Genomic DNA, 22,615 nt, shown 5'->3' on the forward strand with positions numbered 1-22,615 from the left:
ATATGTACATGTGGGTAGAGTTAAAGTGACTATGGCATAAATAATTAAAGAGTAGCAGCAGCGTAAAAAGGATGGGGTGGGGGGGCAGTGCAAATAGTCCGGGTAGCCATGATTAGCTGTTCAGGAGTCTTATGGCTTGGGGGTAGAAGCTGTTGAGAAGTCTTTGGACCTAGACTTTGGCACTCCGGTACCGCTTGCCGTGCGGTAGCAGAGAGAACTGTCTATGATAGGGTGGCTGGAGTCTTTGACAATTTGAGGGCCTTCCTCTGACACCGCCTGGTATAGAGGTCCTGGATGGCAGGAAGCTTGGCCCCAGTGATGTACTGGGCCGTATGCACTACCCTCTGTAGTGCCTTGCGGTCGGAGGCCAAGCAGTTGCCATACCAGGCGGTGATGCAACCAGTCAGGATGCTCTCGAGGTGCAGCTGTAGAATTTTTTGAGGATCTGAGGACCCATGCCAAATCTTTTCAGTCTCCTGAGGGGGAATAGGCTTTGTCGTGCCCTCTTCACGACTGTCTTGGTGTGTTTGGACCATGATAGTTCGTTGGTGATGTGGACACCAAGGAACTTGAAGCTCTCAACCTGTTCCACTACAGCCCCGTCGATGAGAATGGGGGCGTGCTCAGTCCTCTTTTTTTTCCTGTAGTCCACAATCATCTCCTTTGTCTTGGTCACGTGAGGGAGAGGTTGTTGTCCTGGCACCACACGGCCAGGTCTCTGACCTCCTCCCTATAGGCTGTCTCATCGTTGTCGGTGATCAGGCCTACCACTGTTGTGTCGTCGGCAAACTTGGTGGTGTTGGAGTCGTGGCGGGTTATGCAGCAGTGGTGCTATAAAGAGATAGGCTCTGTGTTTTCCTGAGGCCTCTGTGAGAGAGTGTTGAGGCTGACCCCACAGCTGGACAGAACTGGAGCTTCACAATGGGCAGAGGGCCCAGAGACTGAGCCCCCCCCCATCCCCTCCACCCCCTCTACCCCCATGGTGCCCTGAGAACCCCCAGGGAATGTCTCCAGTCGGAGAAGGGTCGGCATGAGCCCTGCGTGGGTGGAGGAGAGTAGGTTGGGCCAGACGGAAAGGGATCACACAGCACAGTCTCCCTCAGTGGAACATTCCTAATTATGTTTGAGCAGCAGACAAAACCCACCCTGTGCCCCGTAATGAGACAGAGGAACAGAGAGGGGAGTGAGAGGGCCTCTTCTCTCTCTCTCTCTCTCTCGCTCTCTCTCTCTCTCTCTCCTCTCTCTCTCTCTCTCTCTCTCTCTCTCTCTCTCTCTCTCTCTCTCTCTCTCTCTCTCTCTCTCTCTCTCTCTCTTTCTCTCTCTCTCTCTCCATCTGGCTGTCTGGAGTGTCTGAGTCTCCTCTCATTCACCCCTTTCTCTCTCTCCAGCTCTCCTCTGTGCTGTTTATTTTGGGATGGGACACTAGTATAATTGCTTCCTTCCCCCAACTTCTACCCTTCCTTGTTGTGCTGGGGTGAGCTCATGGCTCTGTCAGGTCACCTTTCGCACCTCTGACATTCTTGAGCGTGTTGGAGTTTTTGGGCCCATTGAGGGTGGATCCCCTCCCCTCCCCCTCACCTTCCCTGGAGGAAGCGGAAGGTCACTTTGGTTCACGTGAGCGGAAACACTTTTCCTGTAAAGAGCGCTGCTGAAAGTCAAACATGTTTTCTTTCCCTTTTTACATTCTCTTTGAAGGATGGAAGGAAGGAGAGCCTTTTAAGTCTCTGAGAGCTAAAGTGAGAACATTTGTAGTTCCTCGCCTCATTGACTTCTCAGTATTGCCAACGCGAAAGAAAATAAAGATGGCTTGTGTTGAACCAAAAGGATGACGCAAATCCAGTTATAATAACGGTTTACAGGCCTCGCATTATCAATATTAGAATCACTGACATACTTCAGTTTGCCCTTTTAAATGTAGTGTAGCTTCATTTAGTCATACGCACACTCACCCTGCTCACTCCCGTGTCTCCTCTCTCCCCTCCTGTGGTCCAGGATCCAGAGCCATTGTCCGGACTCGGAGATGGATAACTATGCGTCATTCATCGGGGAGGCTCTGGAGAAGACGCGGTGTCGGGAGTGTGTTCCCTCCTGGGAGGAGATCCAGATGCTGATGGGGAGACAGGAGATGCTGTGTTCAGTTCACTACCCAGGACCAGGCTCCTGTCAGCTCCACATCAGCTCACACACCACCGCCACGAGGTGAGGGGGGACCTCTCTAGGATCTCTGTCTCTCTCTCTCTCTCTCTCTCTCTCTCTCTCTCTCTCTCTCTCTCTCTCTCTCTCTCTCTCTCTCTCTCTCTCTCTCTCTCTCTCTCTCTCTCTCTCTCTCTCTCTCTCTCTCTCTCTCTCTCTATGTCTCTACCAAGATCTACGAACACTCTCTCCAATCATCTCCTCTCTAGTTGACCTTTGTGGAGACTTGCACTGTCCCTACTCCCTACCAGACCCAGCAAGTTGGGAACTCCCTGTCAGTGTACCCCTCAAGACTCTCTCTCAATTCAATTCAATTCAATTTGCTTTATTGGCATGACATAACAATGTACATATTGCCAAAGCTTACTTTGGATATTTACAATATTAAAATAATGTATATAATAATAATCAATATTGTCAACGGGACAATAGTAACAACAATAACCAAGGGTCAAAATAACCACTCTATCTCTCTCTTCTCTGCTAGGTGGTGAGGAGGATGTTGGAGAAGCTGGGTCTGAAGGAGAGCAGAAACACGTTTTCCCTGTTTGAGCAGAACGCCCACTGGGAGAGACCTGTAGGGAGCAACACCATCATCGCTGACATCCTCACCAGGTTTGAAAAGTAAATATTGCGCAGACATAAACATAGACACAGACAGACATAACACAGACAAACATCATTACGAGGTTAGAAAAGTTCACCTACTCAGGAATTTAGTGAGAACCCATGTATTGTTTGTGCCAAGAATCCAAGCTACAGTTGAAGTCGGAAGTTTACATACACCTTAGCCAAATACATTTAAATTACGTTTATTGCTGACATTTAATCCTAGTAACAATTCCCTGTTTTAGGTCAGTTAGGATCACCACTTTATTTTAGGAATGTGAAATGTCAGAATAATAGTAGAGAGAATGATTTATTTCAGCTTTTATTGCTTTCATCACATTCCCAGTGGGTCAGAAGTTTACATACACTCAATTAGTATTTGGTAGCATTGCCTTTAAATTGTTTAACTTGGGTCAAACGTTTCGGGTAGCCAAGCTTCCCACAATAAGTTGGGTGAATTTTGGCCCATTCCTCCTGACAGAGCTGGTGTAACTGAGTCAGGTTTGTAAGCCTCCTTGCTCGCACACGCCTTTTCAGTTCTGCCCACAAATTTTCAATAGGATTGAGGTCAGGGCTTTGTGATGGCCACTCCAATACCTTGACTTTGTTGTCCTTAGGCCATTTTGCCACAACTTTGGAAGTATGCTTGGGGTCATTGTCCATTTGGAAGACCCATTTGCGACCAAGCTTTAACTTCCTGACTGATGTCTTGAGATGTTGCTTCAATATATCCACATAATTTTCCTTCCTCATGATGCCATCTACTTTGTGAAGTGCACCAGTCCCTCCTGCTGCAAAGCACCCCCACAGCATGATGCTGCCACCCCCGTGCTTCACGGTTGGGATGGTGTTCTTCGCTTACAAGATCCCCCCTTTTCCTCCAAACATAACGATGGTCATTATGGCCAAACAGTTCTATTTTTGTTTCATCACACCAGAGGACACATCTCCAAAAAGTACGATCTTTGCCCCCATGAGCAGTTGCAAACCGTAGTCTGGCTTTTTTATGGCGGTTTTGGAGCAGTGGCTTCTTCCTTGCTGAGCGGCCTTTCAGGTTATGTCGATATAGGACTCGTTTTACTGTGGATATAGATACTTTTGTACCTGTTTCCTCCAGCATCTTCACAAGGCCCTTTGCTGTTGTTCTGGGATTGATTTGCACTTTTCGCACCAAACTACGTTCATCTCTAGGAGACAGAACACGTCTCATTCCTGAGTGGTATGACAGCTGCGTGGTCCCATGGTGTTTACACTTGCATACTATTGTTTGTACAGATGAACGTGGTACCTTCAGGCGTTTGGAAATTGCTCCCAAGGATGAACCAGACTTGTGGAGGTCTACAATCTTTTTTCTGAGGTCTTGGCTTATTTCTTTTGATTTTCCCATGATGTCAAGCAAAGAGGCACTGAGTTTGAAGGTAGGCCTTGAAATACATCCACAGGTACACCTCCAATTGACTCAAAGCCATGACATTTAAAGCAATTACATCATTTTCTGGAATTTTCCAAGCTGTTTAAAGGCACAGTCAACTTCAAACTTCTGACCCATTGGAATTGTGATACAGTGAATTATAAGTGAAATAATCTGTCTGTAAACAATTGTTGGAAAAATTACTTGTGTCATGCACAAAGTAGATGTCCTAACCAACTTGCCAAAACTATAGTTTGTTAACAAGAAATTTGTGGAGTGGTTAAAAAACGAGTTTTAATGACTCCAACCTAAGTGTATGTAAACTTCCGACTTCAACTGTATGTTCCATAGAACAACAGATAGAGGAATCTGAAGTCTTTGATAGATGGTGTATTTATTTTTTTGGGTACTTTTTTTTTTAGGAGGTAGATCAGCTTTAATATTGCAGATAGATTGTGGGTTCTATCAATGTAATTGTCTGCATCATTTCCAATCCCCCATATATAATTTGTACAATATTTTGTACTTTATTAGTTTCCCCTAACCCTACCACAAAAGTTCTGAACCTTTCTATTCTCATAGTTTCTACAGATAGTGTAGTTTGTGTTTTTATTCTCCTGTGGTCCAGCTCTCATGCTGTAAGTTAACCAAGTCCCTGATAACTGCTGACCTTGCTATCTCATTTGTCAAACACACACTGAAACCATGCTGGGAAAGTAGTGGGCTTGTGTCACCATTTCTGTCTATCTGCATTCAGGGCAGCCACTGTACACTCAATGTGACACTGATGTCATTTGCTTGTTTAAGGCAAAGTCTCAGTGTCGCAGATAAGGAGTGAATTCAGCTGGAATAAAAGGTCTGTGTTGTTCTAAGAGGTGTGTGTCTACAGTCTACAGAGCTAGAGTGACAGGGTAAACATACCCAATGCAGCTAGTCGCTGTTAGTCATCATTCGCTGGAGCACATGGTGGGTGATGTCACAGACAGGAAGGGATGGGGTGGTGGGACATTGACCTGGCCAGCCAGTTGGGGAGTTCTCATGCATGCATGTGTGTGTGCGTATGTGTGTGTGTGCATGCTCGTCTGTGTGTACGTGTGTATAATTTCTCACATGTGTTATTTCCCACCCGTGACCCCCTGCTAACCCCTTGTTCTTCTCCTCCTCTCTCTCTCTCTCTCTCTCTCTCTCTCTCTCTCTCTCTCTCTCTCTCTCTCTCTCTCTCTCTCTCTCTCTCTCTCTCTCTCTCTCTCCAGCCTGTCTGCCAAAGAGCCAGACTCAGACTCCCAGTGGAGGCTCTGCTTCAAACTCTACTGCCTTCTGGATGCTGACGCCATATCTGTCGACAGCATTGAGTACCTCTTCCTCTTTGAACAGGTAACAAACCTCACAGAGAGAGAGCGAAAGAGAGGGGGGTGGGGGAGAGAGGGAGAGATCGGTGCCTCTATTTCCTGTGTTATTGTCAATGTGAAATTAGACATTAGTGGCTGTTCCAATAATGATAATGCGACATTTTAATAGCTTTGGCCAGTGACTCATTACTAGTATTTCACTGCATTATTAAACAGTCGTTAAAGTCTTGCAATCCACAATAGTAATTAAACACAATGCTTGAAAAACATGAGTAAGGCAATTGGCTGCACTGCTGAGAGCCCAGGCCGGGCCCAACCAGGCAGGGCTGAGTCTATTAGTACATTCTTCCTGAGGAGAGTTATAAAAGAGTTATGGGCCTGAGTAAAACAGGGTGGGGTACAACTATGATGGATGGAGGGAGAGCGTTACTGACACATTGTCCCCATCTCTTTACCCCTTTCTTTTTCTCTCTCTTTAAAAAAAAATCCCCTCCCCTAATTCGTTCCATCTTCATCTTCCTCAATCTCACTGATGCTCTCTTTCTCTATCCTCCTCTATGTCTCTTCTTCTCTCCCCCTCTCTCTCTCCCTACAGTGCCATGAGATGGTGGTGCGAGGTCAGCTCCCAGCCTGTGAGGAGGACTACCAGACCCTGGCTGCCCTGCGGCTTCAGTCTGTGATTGGGGACTTCAGCACCCACTCCCCCTGCCCCCCTCTGGACGAGCTCTTCCCCAGCCACATGGTGGAGGCCCGGCTCCTCGTGCCCCCCTCTGCCCCCCCTGCCCTCCTCCCCGCCACCCAGCCCCCGGCCCAGGGCTGCCCCCCGCCCCAGCGCTTCCCCGGGGGTCTCCTGGGAGGGGCGTTGTGGAACCATACGGCCACTGCAGCCCACAAGCAGAAGGTGGAGCAGGACTTGCGGCTACGCAGCCGTCTGAAGGAGGAGGCTGCAGCCATCATGAGCACCATCGTGGAGTGCTGGAAGGGCCTGGCTGGGTACAGCAGGAGGGACAGTATGGCTGCCTACCTCACCATCGCACGCCAGTGGTCTGGCTTTGGCTGCACCCTCTATGAGGTGGACTTCTATATTGTGAGTACATCTCCATTCTCCGTCTGCACAGATAAGTGAGTTTAATGTAAAGAGAGATTATAGTACTGACCTCTCCCCCCCCCCACCTCTCTCTCTCTCTCTCTCTCTCTCTCTCACTCTTACTCTCCCTCTCTCTTTGTCTCGCCATCTCCCTCTCTCTATCTCTTTCTGTCTCCCTCTCTCTTTCTCTCTCTCTCCCTCTCTCGCTCTCTCTCTCTCTCCAGAGTTCGACAGGTAGTTTCTCTCAGAAGCTGTGGCTGGGTGTGGCAGCGACGTGTGTGTCTCTGTACAGGCAGGGTGAGGCAGACGCTCTGGAGTCCTTCCCCTACGGACAGATCTGCTCCTACGGCGTCTCCGACAGCAACACCTTCAAAATCACCGCCGGCGACCGAGACCTGCTGTTTGAAACCACCAAGGTGGGTGAATAAAGCTCATAGTAGGAGGCATTGTGTGTACAGATGATACAGCTATAATTCCTAGACACATAGCAGAGTCCGTAGGTGGAATTAAACCTGAAAAGGTATTTGATTGACTCCAGTTCTTCTCCTCATTTGGGCTGAATGGCCTCCTTTCCTTATCACGGTGACGCGTTGTGCACAGCTGCCTGCTCATGATATTATTCCACCCACAACTCCCTGACCCACGTGCAAAAACAGTAATTCATCGCGACTTAAACGAGAGAGCCTGCCTCTCTCTGCCACCAGAGTCAACCACCAAGAGTCTTACTTCCTGTTATTAAATAGCAACCAGGGTGAGTTTTTTTCTTTGCAGTGGTTAGACTAAAATATTACCCCAAAACGTTTCCCAGAAACCTGGATATTTCCCCAAACAGCTAATTCTTTTTTTTTGGTGAGAACAAATCATCCGTTCATCCGGCAGATTTGCTTGCATCTTCCCACGCGGAACAAAGCCCTCTCTGTGATCTCTCTCTCACGGGGCACAAGAGTGGCTTTTATTTATTTATTGGTGCAGCAGAACAGGCAAATTGGAGGCCAGCTAAAGGAGGGCGATGCTTTTCTGAACTATGGGGCTCACGTTGCTCTGTCATAAATGTAGAGGATTTGAGTGGATTGGGCAGGGAGTTCAACAGGAGCTGGTTTGAAGGGGGGATATGGTTAAGCTAGGAGTCAACGGTTAAGGCAAGGTTAGCAGCTGAAGGAAGGGTTAAAATTGGTGTCGACAACTGGACTGGGGTCATGTTGAAGTTAGGGCAAAGGTTATGGCCAGAGGTCACATAGTGTTATATGGAAGGCCAGATATGGACTGATGGTAGTTGGGTAAATTGAGGTTAGGACCCGGTGGCCAACACAACAACATACGATCATGAGCTAATGCAATATCTTGCTGTGACCTTCAGGACAGATATAAAACCCAGCTGAAACACAGACATAATATGTTGAAATGCAATACCCATCTGCTTTTCTTGTTGTTAGGATTGTGTCTTACTGAAGTTCAGTCCAGTGGTGTGAGTGCCGGTGCTGCTGCAGAATGTGCCAAGGCACATCACGCTCTGACCATCCCTGGAGGATTGTGTCTGTTCCAGCAGCAGCTGGATGACATCATCTCTCCCCTCCCTCCCCTCTCTCCTGTGATGGTGCCAGACACAGACATTGAGAAAGCCACTCATCACACTGTCACCAGTCTGACTCTCTGTTCTCTCTCTCTCTCTCTCTCTCTCTCTCTCTCGCTCTCCTTCTGTTCTCTCTCTCTCTCCTTCTGTTCTCTCCCTCTCTCTCTCCTGTTCTCTCCCTCTCTCTCCTTCTATTATCTCTCTCTCTCTTTCTGTTCTCTCTTTCTCTCTCTCGTTCTGTTCTCTCTCTGTCCATCTTTCTCTCTTCTCTCTCTCTTCCCCCTCCCTCTGTTCTCTCTCTCTGTCACAGCTGACTGAGATCATGCAGCTGATGAATGCCTATTTCAGTGCCATCCGTCGCCAGCGTGGGAGGGGCGACGACGTGGTGAGCATCACAGAGGGCACTGCCATCGAGGTGGGCTTCCACCACCTCCCTCCGACACCCACCCCCACCCTGCTGGAGCTTCCCTCGCAACCTGTGTGAGGAGCGCCCCTTCCCCCTGTCCTCAGCTCACACGCAGCCCCCTCGGAGCCCAGCCCCAGCCTAGCGGACCCTGTGCCTGCTTCCTCCACCACCTCCATTGGGAACAGCACCGCAGCCAAAACAAAGAGAGGGCTGTTTTTACTCCTCATCCGTGAAAATAAACCTCGCTGAGCTTTCTAACTGAAGGAGCGAGAAGGGGAGGGGAGGGGAGGAGCCTGTTTTGTAAGTGAGGATAGAAACCCACAGAAACCAATGTGGGTGCTGATGAGGTGTCACTACCCCCCCCCCCACTTCCCTTCCACCTCCCCCATCCTGCCACACAACCTCTGTTCTCACATGGGAGAACCAGCACCCCGACAACGTGAGGCACGGGACTCGAAGGTGTGGCTCCTTATCTCCTAGAACTCACAGAGCCATACTTCAGGGAGAGACACACTGTTGCCAGAGACAAGAGTTCATATACTATTCCCCAAGTTCTACTGCTCACCTAGAGACAGGGAGCAGAGCAGAGGACAAACAGTGCTTTAGGGAGCGCTATGAACATGTCTGCTATGTTGTTCTACATGTGGTTCTCTGCCTTTCCTAGAATATCCCCCATGCAATAGAAAGGGGGGGAGGGGTTGGAATCAGATGGAGTGACTCACACCCACACTTTCACCTCCCCCTTCACTCTCTCTCTCTCTCACACTCTGAAAGGGTCCGTTTTCATAAGACCCCAGCCAGGCTTGCATTACCTGGAACTGTTGATGTAGCAAGCCGTGTGAACTTGAACTGGAACCAGATGATGGAGCTCAGTAAGTCACTCTGGCTGTCATGGACACGTACAGGACAGAACTCCTTCTGCTGGAACTGTCAGCTGGGTGGGAGAAACTACTGGATGGGACACTTTGATTGGACGAGACTACAGGATGGGGCACTTTGATTGGACGAGATGTTATAAAGGATCCAGCCTAATGCTGTGTAACAGAAACTACAGGATCTTGGGCTATGACTTGTCTGTTGTTTCTACCAAATGCTCTGATTTCCCCCCTTTGTCAACTTGCTGCTTGTCTGAGCTATCACCCCAACATGAAACTATGGCTAACACTTGGCTAACACTTGATAGGAGCATTTTAAATGTCTGTCTGTTCATTTTTAATAGTTATTTTATCCAATATTGATCTAGGCCTGTACCTCCAAATTAAGGGTGGAACTGTTATTTCCCAGTCTCTGTTTCAGTGGGGAACATAATCTGTGTGGATGAAATTTAGATAGCTGTTTTCAATCCGCACATTGATGTACTCACCTAACCCCCATTCAGTAACATGGACCATGACAACCACAATGCAGACCCCTGTCTTTTCTCTGCTGTGCCTACATACAGAACCAATGCTGTCCTGACTGTTGATGCGTTCTTAGTATTATTTATGTACACACTTTGTGACACATTGTGTGTTGTTTTTTATTTCAACCATTTTATATGTCTTAAATGAGGACCTAGCTATTTTGGTGTTTTTTTGTATGGCTTTGAAATGATCCCATTAATGTCTCTCATTTAGATCCATGAAGTCACTGTACTGATCAGCCATGTGATCCTATATAGCTTAAGGGCTCTATTCAATCCGTATCATGGAAGTTCAGCATTACAGCATGATTGAAATTTAAAGGCAATGTTCCTGCATTAGCGGAGACTGCATTCACTGTAAATGCTGCATATGTCGGCTCAATCGGAAATAACCTTTCTATTGCGCAATCTGTAACAATTCAGAGATATAGATTGAATTGAGCCCTAAGTGACCTTATTGCCACAGAACCACAGCACATTGCCTTTCTGTGTCCACTACTCGGCTGGTAGACTTTGTCCAAGTTAATTCAAATAACCAAAGTCGTGTTTGAGCACGGACCAAAGATAAGTTCTGCTATAAGCTTTTTTTGAGAGAATAAACACGTTAGAAAGTTGCACATCAAATGTTACACCCCAACATAATTTAGGTCAGTATAAGTTTTAGTTCTGCTGTAATACAGTAATCTGTTAGGAACCCAGGCTGTGGTGGGATTTTATTTTCCCTAACCCGCCTCCCCCTGTACCTGGCAGCCAGACTTGGAGGTCTTCCTCAGGAGGAAGGACCCACCATGGCACAGCCAGCCCTGCCTCCTGCCCAGACGATATGCAGGCAGTCACTGTCAAAGTCAATCCGTCGCTTTTTATACTGCAGCTGCAGGCAGCTACGCTCACTGTCTCTGAGCTCCCTCCCTCCGCGGAACTATGAAAAGGAAGACAGAGTCGAACTAAAGATCGCTTTGTTTAAAGCTTGTTTGTATGCTGCATGGTACCTTCTGTATGTAATGTGTGTATAGTCAATTGCAGTATTGTTTGTTTAACTAACTTGGATGTGCAATAAGTAAACTATAAAGACTGTGTAATTAATTAAAAAGCAGCACCATTGTACCATATCGTTTGTTGTGTTAAGGCTCAGAATCACTGAAAAACAAAGCCACTCTCATTGATGCCCTGGTTATAGTCCATTGTTAGGTTCTCAACCTGAGCTGCCTGGCAGAGGGGTGGATTTTGGCGCCAGCAACCAGACAGATTTCTAAAATCTCTCCCTTCTGAACAGTCAGCGTCTCAGGTTGACACAATGGACTTGACCTGCTTGACCGAGCAGGCATCGCTGAGTGAGCCTGCATTTCTCTCTGGTAATGAGGCCTGAAGTAGCGTAGTAGAATTTGATGGAGGGAGGGAGGGGGTTATTGGCACACAGACACTCCAGGTGAGTTGTAAAGCTTTATCTAGCATTATTTTGGGGACCCTTGAAAGGTTTAGTATTCTGAAAATGCCTTCTTCAAACACTAACTTCTAAGGACTGCATGTCAGTGATTGTACTCATGATGCAGTAATGAACAAATACCACTTTTCATTCTAATAGTATTACAATCATTTAAATGACCAGCAGCATACATCTCACTCTTAAATCCACCAATGACAATGAAGAATATGGTCATAGATTATTTAAATTTTTTATCATTTCACAACACAAAGCTCAACATGAAACAGTATATACATTTGAATGGCTACAGAAAAAGGGAAACTGTAGCTGCTATGCAATTTAACAAGCTTTGAGTAAGAGAAAGTATTAATTTACACACAGGCACCAGAGTAAAGAAGTAGCCTGTCCTCTGCCATAACAATGTAATAGATCAAATTGTATCATAACAATGACCATTGCCATACTTTTGATACAGCCATTTTGGTTTAAGTGTGTGTTGGGAAGTACGTACGGTACAGCAGCAACTGAGCTGAGGCCTATTGACTTGACTATCCTGTAAGAGCTTGATTATCATGGGCTCTGGTGTCATAACACAGACCTTTCAGAAATGTAAGAAGACAAAGTCACACCAGGCATTTTATTCTGTCCCCATTCAATGACGCTTGAGTGTTTCTCAGGCTGGTGTTAGTCTGTGTGACTGCAAAGGGAACAGCACCAAAGCAGAGTATTACTATACAGTATAAAAATAGAGCAAAACAAGGCGATGAGTTCTCCTGACGGCAACACGAGAACAGGAAGAGAGGAGAGAGAAAGAGTGATGTAGAATTCCAAATCAACCCCTAACCCATACCCACTGGGCACAATATGATGAAAATTCCACCTATCAGATGGAGCTGATACCCATTTGATCCTTTCGGATCTACTATCCATGAAGTGTCTAGGGGTAGGGGTTGTTTTGGAATCCTGCATGAGAGAGAGAGAGAAGATTAGTCATTCACTACTATTCATAACCATCAGTGGGGATTGGATACAGGCACACAGATTGAAGTGTTGGTTTAACTCCCAAACAGAGCTTAAGGATAGAATAGAGGGAAGAAAAGCAGTAGGGATGAACTTCTATCACTTTTCTCCATATGGATGAGGCAGGGAGGCAACTAGCTCAGCCCTATATTTCCCTGGTTGGGCTATAGAGGGGGACCAGACCCATGTCATGTGACAGGGGTGTCTTGAGGGAGGGACCCATGTCATGTGAAAGGGGTGTCTGTCCTCACTGCTCCTGAGTTCCCCAGGAGATGTAGTCGGGCCGCGTGGCAGCACTGTACTCGTCGATGAGCTGCTGCACCACCTCGCGGGAGTTGTCCAGCTCGTCAAAGTTTTCCTTGAAGATGTCCTCCTTGCGGAACTGCTCCAGGAAGGCCTCACGCTTTCGCAGTTTGTCGTACTGCTTGCAAGTCCGCTCGAACAGCTGCAATGGAGGAAGAGAAGAGAAAGGGCATCCAGTGAACTTGTAGCAGTGAATATATTACATAAATACATGACATATAACTCATATTAGTCACTTCCTGCCTACTCCCTCAGTCTCACTGTGTGGGTTAGGAGGATACCAAAAATACTCGACATTTATCACCAACCCATGAAGTGTTTTGCCATTGAAATGTATTATAGTTTTGTCTCCTTTTCAAATAATTTCGCACAAGGCACCCTACTCCTAGTAGGCAACCTTTAGAACCTGTAATGAGAATGAGGGGCGGAGCTTACACAGGAGATGCTGGTGTGATTGGCCATCATCAGGCCGCTGACGCGGTGGGCGGAAGGTAGGTACGGGGACTTCCTAGACAAAGCCACCTGGATGCTGGCTGGACCCCAGGGGATGAAACTGGCCAGTTTACGCTCCCGGATCCTCTGCAGGCTCTTGTGGACCTGCACTCACACAAACAGGATTGTATCAATTTATGGAAAGTATTGATATTGCTAAAATGTTTGGACCAATATGTTTACACACCACCACAAGCCCATTACAATATTCACTTGGTCCTCAGCCATCTCCTTTATAACATCCAAAATAAGCAGAGAAATCAGCTCATGAACAAATACTGAACTTTTTTAATCTCATCCGTAGTTAAAGACTTCACTTTGATTAGACAACGTTTTATGATTTTTTTTTTACGTATAAAAAAATTAACACTGAGCCAGCACACATTCAGTCTCATGCAAAATATACACACGCACACACCTGGGTGGGGTCCACCTCTCCCTGGATGATGTTGAGGATGGCAATGTAGCAGTGGTTGGTCTGTCTGTCCCTGCCTGTGGACACCATGACGTTCTTGGGCTGCAGCAGCCTCCGCATCACATCCAGCACCGTGGTCTTCCTCACACTGGCCACCTGGGAGAGACACAAAGGAGAGGGCCTGTATAAGCACGCATATTCATCTATGACAGGAATGCTTTGTTCACCAAATGTTTTTAAAAGAAGATGAATCAGCAGATACTCAGATAACTCAGTCAAGATCTGTGTTTTCAAGAACAGAGATTAAGCTAAACTAGATGAAGTACAATTGGTGGGACTTGCTTTAACTCTTTAAAAAGTATTTTTTTGTGGTAGTAGTTTAAGAAGGGTTACTTTACTATTTAAAGCAAGCAGTTACATATAGTCAAAGTTAAATGCAATAAAATAATTGGTCTGATTACTATGACTACTATGTCACCCATATTACTTTGGATCGTGGGGCAGTTAAATCACAAAAATGTCTAAACTTAACTGTTGCGTGTGAAAACTAAAAGGAAAAAAAGACAAGACAAAGTGATCCTCTGTCAGAAGATGGAATAAAAAGCAGGATCATGTGGACAACACTCTTAGGAAAGCAAAGCAACTGGGTTTCAGATAGATGCACAATATACTTTTGTAAAACGTTCAGTGTAAATGAAGTTTGATTTTAGTTGAATGATGATGTAATGATTAAAACGTTTTAGGCTATTATTTGGGGAGACAAATATGATGGTGCATCTTGTGATGACAGCTCTTTAAAAGTATTTTGATGGTAGTTGAAGAACTACGTAGAATAGATTTGTATGTAGACCTCCTAATAGCTAGCTGTAGTTCTAATAAATACATTATTTAGGCTAACAGTGAAATTTGAAAAGTACATTTCCTGAAGAAAATGTGGTGTGTTTGCTAGCTTGTTTTAGAGTATGTATGGTTTTGAAATACATTATAGCAGTGGTCTGCAGCAGCAATGTTGGTGACTGGTTATAGTTGAAAGGTCGGTAAATTAAAAGTTAGGATAGCCTGAAAATGTGAAAGTTGGTTTGGTGTCTGTCTCTAGCTTGAACGGTTCAATAGTTACTGTTGGATAGTTATTTTATGCAAATATGTATAGTTATAGTTGATACATCTTTGAAAATAATAGGATAGTTAGGATTTTTTTAGTTGGTCTTGTAGCTTAATTGGCCAAGCAGCAGGACCACTTTGAATTGCAACCTCCTTACAGTTCTCATTAAAACCCATGTTAATTTATGCACATTCTAAAATGGTTATAGTTCAAAAAGTATATATAGTATCAAATATCTTTTGACAAGCAATCTAAGTAGGGTCAGTCTAAACATCTCAGCATTGGTTTGGAGTTAATAGCTTAAGCGGTGAAAGAGGAGATAGGTCTCAAATTTTTTATTTTCTTTACCATTCTAGTTTACGCTCTAACTTTTTGCCTAAGTTGTTGGCAAAGTGGTCAAAATAGCTGATTTGTGTCAAAAGTTGCATTGTTTACAATGAATGTTGGAAGTGATGATGTCACAATGGGGAGCTTTAGAATGTTGAAAACAGTCCCATTAAAATGAATGAAGATTAACAAAAAGAAAAAAAAAAAATTTTTGAAACTGTGTAAGAGGAGTAGCGTGCAGAAGAAGAAGAATAAAAAGAAGTATGACGAAGATTTAAAGTTGGGACTTTTGCTTCGCAAGTTCCACCTAATGATATCTTATTACAAGTAATGCTGCGGTAACACTAATTCTAAAGGCATTGATGCCCAGTTCAAAACAACTGGGAACTGGAAACTCGTAAATCTCACTTACGACTTCAGTGCGTTCAAGAAAACAGGGAATTTTTTGGGAAAGGTCATCCAACTCGGAATTCCAAGCCGGAAATTCTGGCATCTTTATAGAGCTCCGACTTTCCAACCTGAAGATCACTGTAATCATGATTTTTTCAGAGTTCCCAGTTGTCTTGAAAGTACCATGACGTACTACGCGGTCACTGAGAACTACTTACCGATTGGTCAGTGGTGAGCGGTGTGTAGCCAGTCATGAGGAAGTGAAGGCGGGGCGTGGGGATGAGAGAGGCTATCAGACCAATCAGGTCGTTGTTCATGTATCCAGGGTAACGCAGGGTGGTTGTGCTGGCTGACATGATGGTGGAAACCTGTGGAGAGAAAGAGAACCTTCAGTTGTCATAATTACTCTTGTCCGTTTTTATTTCTGTTATCTTGTCATTTTCTGTAGGGCAGTCACCAGGAGTGTGGTCAGAAGTGGTCAGAAGACATGCAGCCTATATGACAGGGATCATCACCTAGATTCAGCCGCGTGACGATTTTTTCTTGAGTGGATGGTCAGGGGGCCGGAACATAATTACAAATCATTTGTAGACTGCAAATTGACCGCAAGAAGCCCAAACAGATATGTTTGACTAAAACAATCATTTCAAACCATGCTTACATTTGTATACGATCACATATACAGTATCTCTCTATTATGCGTGGGAATACTTTGGAACAGATTTCCAAAATTTTTATCACTTGGAGCTGATTTGCTGTAGAAAAATAACAATAATAATGCTATATGAGATCGTATGGTTAGAACATTAGCTAGCGAGGGATATATATAGGGCTGGCACAACCGTATATACGACGGTTATAGATGAAAACAGTCATGAAAATAACCGGCATAACCGTTTAAATATTATTTTTTGGGGGAATGAACAGCTGACTGAAGACGGAATGGCCGGGCATTAGTGAGGCTGAGTGTTTCTGCGGTAACATGGACTCTTAACAACATGATGAAATTTTTTTGCTCCTTGCTGAAACAAGCAAGGTGTTGTAGCAAAAGAGTCTTTGGTTGCCTAGACAGTGCCCCCCTCCCTGCAACAGAAGCAGCACACATATAAATATAATGAATAGAACAGGTTTGGAACCTCTAACCCTGGCAATTTGACTGGTAAACTCATGGGTACACTCGCAATCCGCTGCCTGGTATTGTGATGCAATAATTTCCATGGTAATGTAGAATGTTCATTCAAATTATGTTAACTGATGTGGCTCATGCAATGGAATGTATTTTTTGTAATGTCAGTTGAGTTGAATCAACAAATCACAGCACATATTGATGGGTACACTTCCTGCTTCTACTTCCTTCATTTACTTCCTGCTTTGCTCCTATGGGTACACTCGCAATAGCCGCCAGTCAACCAATTATGCCACCATTGACTTGAATGGGGACACCTATTCTATTAATTATATTTCTATGGCAGCACATGCAGTCAGGAGCAGAGGACATTTATTTTTATTTTTTATTATACAATTGACCGGTTATTACAGTGTCCGTAGTCATTTGTCTGGCCGATTACAGTCATCCAAATTCCATGACCGCCACAGCCCTAGGGATGTAGACATATTTGACACTTTTTTTTTTTAACAACTACCAGGGAGTGTGAGATCCAGTTTGACAGTTAAAGTGTGAGGAGTAACTAGTCTAACTAGTTTTGTTTAATCCTCAGGACATTCTGGCTAACAGTGTGATGCATACACTCTCTCTATATTCACGCATACACTCTCTCTATATTTGTCTAATAAATTCTGGGTTACGGTCAGTAGGCTATAAAACAGTAGCCTGGTCCCAGTTCAGTTTGTGCCGACTTGGCAATACACCACAAACAGATCTAGGACCAGGCTATCAAAATACCTCTGTATAGAAACACTTTCTCCTCTCAGGAGTCTAGTGATCTAGAACCTGGAGATTGAGAACACCACTAGGGAAGGAGGTGGAGCTGGCACCTGAGTGGCAGGTGTCAATCACTCACCAGCTGGTTGATCTGAGAGAAGGAGGGGTTCTGAATGTGCAGCCTGTCGGTGGCGATGCGGTTCAGAGCAGTGTTGTCCAGTACCACCTGACACACACAAGTCCAAAAGAGAAACAGAATGAGAGGGATATGTAGACGTGAGGTCAGAAGATTGAGATTTCCACAGAAAGACAGCAAGGGGGGAGGGGGGCTTTAGAATCTGACTTTAGAATTTGGGGAAACTGAGAGTCAAGAGAGAGATGCTGTGCGGTAGAGACTAGTTAACAGTGGGCTTTGATCCAGTCCTCCAGTCACTCTTAATGGGTAAAGCAGAGTAGACAGTGTGCTGCTGTGTGAGGACTGAAGCAGAGAGGCACACACTGTGCGTCACTAACAGGGGAACCAATTCTTCTCCACATAGATTCTATTAGCTGTGGGGCTAACCCAATAAGCCTGAGTAGAGGCCCTTATGTAAACTCCTGCAGGAGGAAGTAGATATTGGAGAGGAGAAACATTATTAGGCTGTCAGAGCATCTCAGGAACTAATACAATCATCAATCCCAGGCAGCAAAGATGTAATCATCCAGAGATGTAAATGTCCACCAACACTGCCTCATTATTAATAAATAAATAAAGGTGAAATAAAAAATATAATAAAAATTAGTCATACACACCAGCGTGTTTGCCTGCCGGCAGCGATGGTCATAAAAAAGTATTAATGTTATACAGGCCCTGTGGCTCCTAGTTCAACTTCCTCCCTCTCTCTAAGAGCGGACTTGGCCATGGAGCTTGCCTGAGGCAGAGTGACACTTATGGCTTTTGACACCACACTGAGTATGTTGAGAGTTGGGGGGTACAGGGGCAAGTGATGAGGCTTGTCCGTCCCCATCCTGTGGTGTTTTTGGGGATGAAGAAACAGTACCATTTTGGACATGATGTTTGTGTAACTTTCAACGACAAAAGGACAGTGTGGAACTGGCACATCTTGTCTACTCCTGTTTCTCCCTTTTTTAATCACATTTTAACGACACAAAAGGACGTTCTCGAAAAACTCTGATGTTGTATGGTAATTTTATGTGCATGGATTTGATTCCAGGAAATAACCTTGTGTATTCCCCACACCACTGTAGCCAGACGAAGGCAAGAAGCACAGATGAGAGTGTGTGTGAGTGTGTGTGTCCGCAGATGTGTGTGTATTTCTTGCTCACCACACAGTCTGCGTTCTGGGTGAGCCTCTTGAGTGTGAGCAGTGAGTTGTAGGGCTGCACCACCACGTCACTCATCTCATCCTGGTTAGGGAACACAGAGTAGGTCTGCACCAGCTTCTTAGGGTACCTGGCCAACACACACACACACACACACAGAAGAAGAAGAAAAAAAGAAATCACACACCAGGCCACAGAAAAAGGTCCAACAACAGTGGAAAACTAAAGGTTCCCCCAGGGAGAGAATATTATCTCTCTAATGGAGGCTGGAACAATTATGGTTAGAATTAGGTGAGAGTTTCTACTCCATATATTACAGGCCTACTAACATTACAGCAGTCAGACAGAAAGAGAGACCACCTCATCTCCATGTGGAAATTCAGCCTCCCTGTGTGTGTGTGTGTGTTTTCAGACCTGTCATTGAGCCTCTCCAGCAGGTAGGATCCCAGCCCGGACCCGGTTCCCCCAGCGATGGAGTGACACAGGACAAAACCCTGCAACAGAGAAACAGAACCATCTTAATTCCACTGCTTTGGGTGAAAAGATTAAAACGTCTCTCATTTTTTGGCCTATCCAGACAAATTATACATTTCCTCTGGCTCAGTGCGTCACTACCGCACTACAGCTGACACCCATACGCTTCTATTGATGCATGTTTCATCTCACTGATATGCACACAGGGGTTTAAACCTCCGGACATGATAATACAATACAAAAAGCATTTCGTAGAATTGAAACAACTTTATCTTGGTAGAAACAAAACACTTTTTCTTGGTCACAGTCCACACTGCTTAAAGCTGAAGTCGTAATGAAGTCGGCAGGCATTTGAGTGTCGTCTCTGCGTTGACCAGTTCTATGAAATGGTGACTATTTTGTACTGTCACTAAATATTATCAGATCTATTTTACAGTTAAAAGGAAAGTGAAATATTATAGTTGTTTTATAATTTGATTGTTACTATATTTAGAAAGCATATCAGTCATTTCAAGCCCTATTCATCAACTTTTCCTGAATATGAACTAAATCATATATTTCATATTTTCACTATGTCCTTGAGCTTGTGTCCTCAAAAGTGAGTACACCTCAGCAATGTATAACTATTTTTACCAGAAAGGTGGGATTTTAATCTTTCTTGGTATAATCTCATAAATACCTACATTTTAGACTTTATTATCAGGTTAAGTAGCTGTATATATTGTACTGTGCCAGTATATACACCACACGTGTTTCTGCCTCCCACTCTCCACCCAGCCTAGAGGTGGGAGGGCAGCCCCACCCCACAAATAGGCTCTCTCCCTCCCCTAGACAGCCTTCTACTCCAGTTCAGCTATTACCACCCAACATGGCATGCCACACCCTGCCCTATCTCACACACACTGAAACGCACATGTCCATACACACTAAATAATAATGTGGGGTCATAAAGAGTATGGGCAACAGAAATTACACAGACTTCCATGGGGAAAGTCGTGTTGTTTTAAGGGAGGCAACCTTACAGCTGGCAGTTGAGGAACGTTTTTAGAAAAGGCTTGAAATAACAGAGCATTTACTAGTTTTAAGATGACATGTGTGGGCTCCCATTTTACATGTATTCTCTATTAAGTTACCCATTATATCGCCAAAGAAAGCATGCTTTCCACCACAGCACAACTGAAGAGAATGAGGAAAAAATAACAGAAAAACCTATATTCGTTTCACACGTCAGTCAGTCACATATGGAGGCAATCAGGAATTGTTTCATTCTGGATAATCTCCTCCCATTTTCAGTTTCTCCTTCCAAAGTTCTCCTCATGTGAGGCAGGATATGCAGTCAGTGCAGTGTGTGTGTATGAGATGGAGAATTGTTGGAACGCTTCCAAACTCAGGCCAGCTTACACCTCAGCTTTCACCCCATATGTTCTATGGACCAATCAGAGACTGAGAAAGAGTGGGCTTGCCTCCAAGCTGTCGCTGCCGTCCGCCTCTCTGTCGATGATATCAAAGATCTCTTCATGGATTTTCTCACCCTGCAAACGACAAGTCATGCATTATTCCAGATTACTTTCACCTAAATAATAGTTGCAAACATTTTTTTTACAAATAATAATAACATAGCCAAACTTCTACTAAATATGCATTATTCGCCTCAAGGCTGAAGCTTTTTGTTCTCTACTTGGACCCTGTCCTTTAGCCTCAGGTCCAGGTACAACCAACAACATGGTCCACATAGTCACCTGTGAGAAGCCGCTGGCCCAGTTGTTCCCTGCACCTCCTCCGTGCTCAGACAGGTAGATGTTCTCTGGGTTGTACAGGTTGGCGTAGGGGGAGTTCAGGATGGAGTGGATCACCCTGGGCTCCAGATCCAACAAAACAGCACGGGGGATGTAGTGTTCATCGTCTGCCTGTGGATCATATAGAGGTAAGGCTTACTTGTACTTGATGTACAGAAAGCAAAGCACACACAATAATAATAGTGGTCTGGTGACCTGATCACAGTAACGTGGTGAATGCTGACTGCCATAAGTTATTAGACTGCCCCATCTAGTGGGGAATAATGGTAAAGTCCGTGATGCATGCTTCATGTCTAATTCGTTTACCATCCATACAGCAGCTACTGCACCACATATGGCCATGTCTGTGTTGTCAGTGGATAACTGTCATGTACTGTACTTTGGTTTGAAGCTAAATCTGGCAACCTGCCTAGCCCACATCAGGACCAATAGACAGAGAGGAGAGAATTCCCTCTAGTCTATCGCCCTTCCTCACATCCTTGCTTCTCGTTTCCTTCTCAAAACACATTGGAGAAGACGGTTTGAGGGGAAGGACCTTGGAACTTCTCCAATACGGTTGAGAAGGATACAACAAGGAGATAAGATGCGATGCCTAGATGCACTCTCTCCCCATGGGTCCATATCCGGGATAGGAACCTGACCTACTTATCTAGCTAGCTAATGATGTTGTGTACCTGATAGAAGAAGACATCCTTCCTGTCAGTGCCCTCTGTGGCGAACTCCTCCACAATCCCCTCCGGACTGATGCCATGCTCTGCACAGAGTTGTTTCCAAAACTCAAAACCAACTGCAACAGAGAGGGGAAATAAGATGCATTTAGTTACAACACCAAACCATGCATGATCCTGGCATGATACGTGCATGTCCAGTAGTTGTTATTTTACTACTAGCCTTAGCCTAGCTGTTGGCTAGCATTGCTATGCATACAAGTTGCTAACGTTAGGTACGTGTGCTAGCTAGCTGACTAGCTAATAATTTGTAGCAAGGGAAAGACTTCACCGTACTTTGGTTTCCACATTGGCCAAGTTGAAGTGTTATGATTTCTCGGGGCATATTCCTCTTTTAGTAGATCCCCTACCAGCGAAGTCTATAATCGAACAGACTGCTGTCTAACCGACCACCGTGTTGATGTTGCTGACCTGCCTGCTGCTTCCCGCTTGGAAACAACACGAAATACTGCATAAATGGAGTCACAATGGCAAACGGCATTTGCGGCAATGCGCATGCTTACGTTCTTCTTCTTCTTCTATAATATTACAGCGTTCCGCAAACAAACGTTATAGGTGCATGCCGCCACCTACTGTACTGGATTGTGCAGTCAATCACAGTTTACAGACTAATGAATAAAGCACCAAACATTAAGAGAAACTAAACCCTCCTATCTAATCCTGTACTACTAAGAACATTTTAGTGCTGCATTCAACAAATAGTAGGAGTTGAGTAAAATAGCTTGGCATAATTGTTGTGAATATAAGTATATTATAATTTACTACAATTAAATAAATAATGGACTTTTTCCGAAATTGTCTGGATATAATTAAATAGCTCTAATATCGTATTTAAATTTGGCTATTTCATTATGTGTGACCAGAGTGAAAACATCAATATTGCACAGACATTGTGCAGGAATAGATTTACGTG

The 22,615-nt window shown here is 44.8% G+C and overlaps 2 protein-coding genes across 2 annotated transcripts; one reads left to right on the forward strand and one right to left on the reverse strand.

The window, feature by feature from the left end:
• The first annotated feature begins 1,926 nt into the window (after positions 1-1,926).
• LOC311139048 (unconventional myosin-X-like) lies at positions 1,927-11,121 on the forward strand. Its single transcript, XM_084173895.1, has 7 exons — positions 1,927-2,199; positions 2,418-2,421; positions 2,681-2,817; positions 5,467-5,587; positions 6,158-6,649; positions 6,874-7,065; positions 8,530-11,121. Exons 1-7 carry the CDS (start codon positions 2,021-2,023, stop codon positions 8,701-8,703), a joined length of 1,299 nt encoding a protein of 432 aa, XP_084030021.1. The 5' UTR covers positions 1,927-2,020; the 3' UTR covers positions 8,704-11,121.
• Positions 11,122-11,681: 560 nt separating this feature from the next.
• LOC311100493 (tubulin gamma-1 chain) lies at positions 11,682-22,171 on the reverse strand. The gene is made up of 11 exons (XM_084141416.1): positions 21,979-22,171; positions 21,649-21,761; positions 20,918-21,085; positions 20,642-20,710; positions 19,119-19,198; positions 18,708-18,834; positions 17,521-17,607; positions 15,718-15,867; positions 13,684-13,836; positions 13,209-13,370; positions 11,682-12,915 (listed from the first exon to the last, which is right to left on the reverse strand). The coding sequence occupies exons 1-11, from the start codon at positions 22,025-22,027 to the stop codon at positions 12,718-12,720; spliced, it is 1,356 nt and encodes a 451-aa protein (XP_083997542.1). The 5' UTR covers positions 22,028-22,171; the 3' UTR covers positions 11,682-12,717.
• Between the last annotated feature and the right edge of the window lie 444 nt (positions 22,172-22,615).

This window comes from Coregonus lavaretus (assembly GCF_964263955.1).
Source record: "Coregonus lavaretus genome assembly, chromosome: 2".
Taxonomy (NCBI): domain Eukaryota; kingdom Metazoa; phylum Chordata; class Actinopteri; order Salmoniformes; family Salmonidae; genus Coregonus; species Coregonus lavaretus.

Bases quoted from the DNA above. Each gene is read 5' to 3' on its own strand.
- LOC311100493 (XM_084141416.1), bottom strand. From the start codon at position 22,027: ATGCCCCGAGAAATCATAACACTTCAACTTGGCCAATGTGGAAACCAA. The intron at 15,868-17,520 runs GTGAGTGATTGA...TTCTCTCCACAG, and splicing joins TCTCTCAGATCAACCAGCTG to GTTTCCACCATCATGTCAGC. The intron at 13,837-15,717 runs GTAAGTAGTTCT...TGTCTCTCCCAG, and splicing joins CGCTCACCACTGACCAATCG to GTGGCCAGTGTGAGGAAGAC.
- LOC311139048 (XM_084173895.1), top strand. From the start codon at position 2,021: ATGGATAACTATGCGTCATTCATCGGGGAGGCTCTGGAGAAGACGCGG. The intron at 2,818-5,466 runs GTAAATATTGCG...CTCTCTCTCCAG, and splicing joins ATCCTCACCAGGTTTGAAAA to CCTGTCTGCCAAAGAGCCAG. The intron at 5,588-6,157 runs GTAACAAACCTC...CTCTCCCTACAG, and splicing joins ACCTCTTCCTCTTTGAACAG to TGCCATGAGATGGTGGTGCG.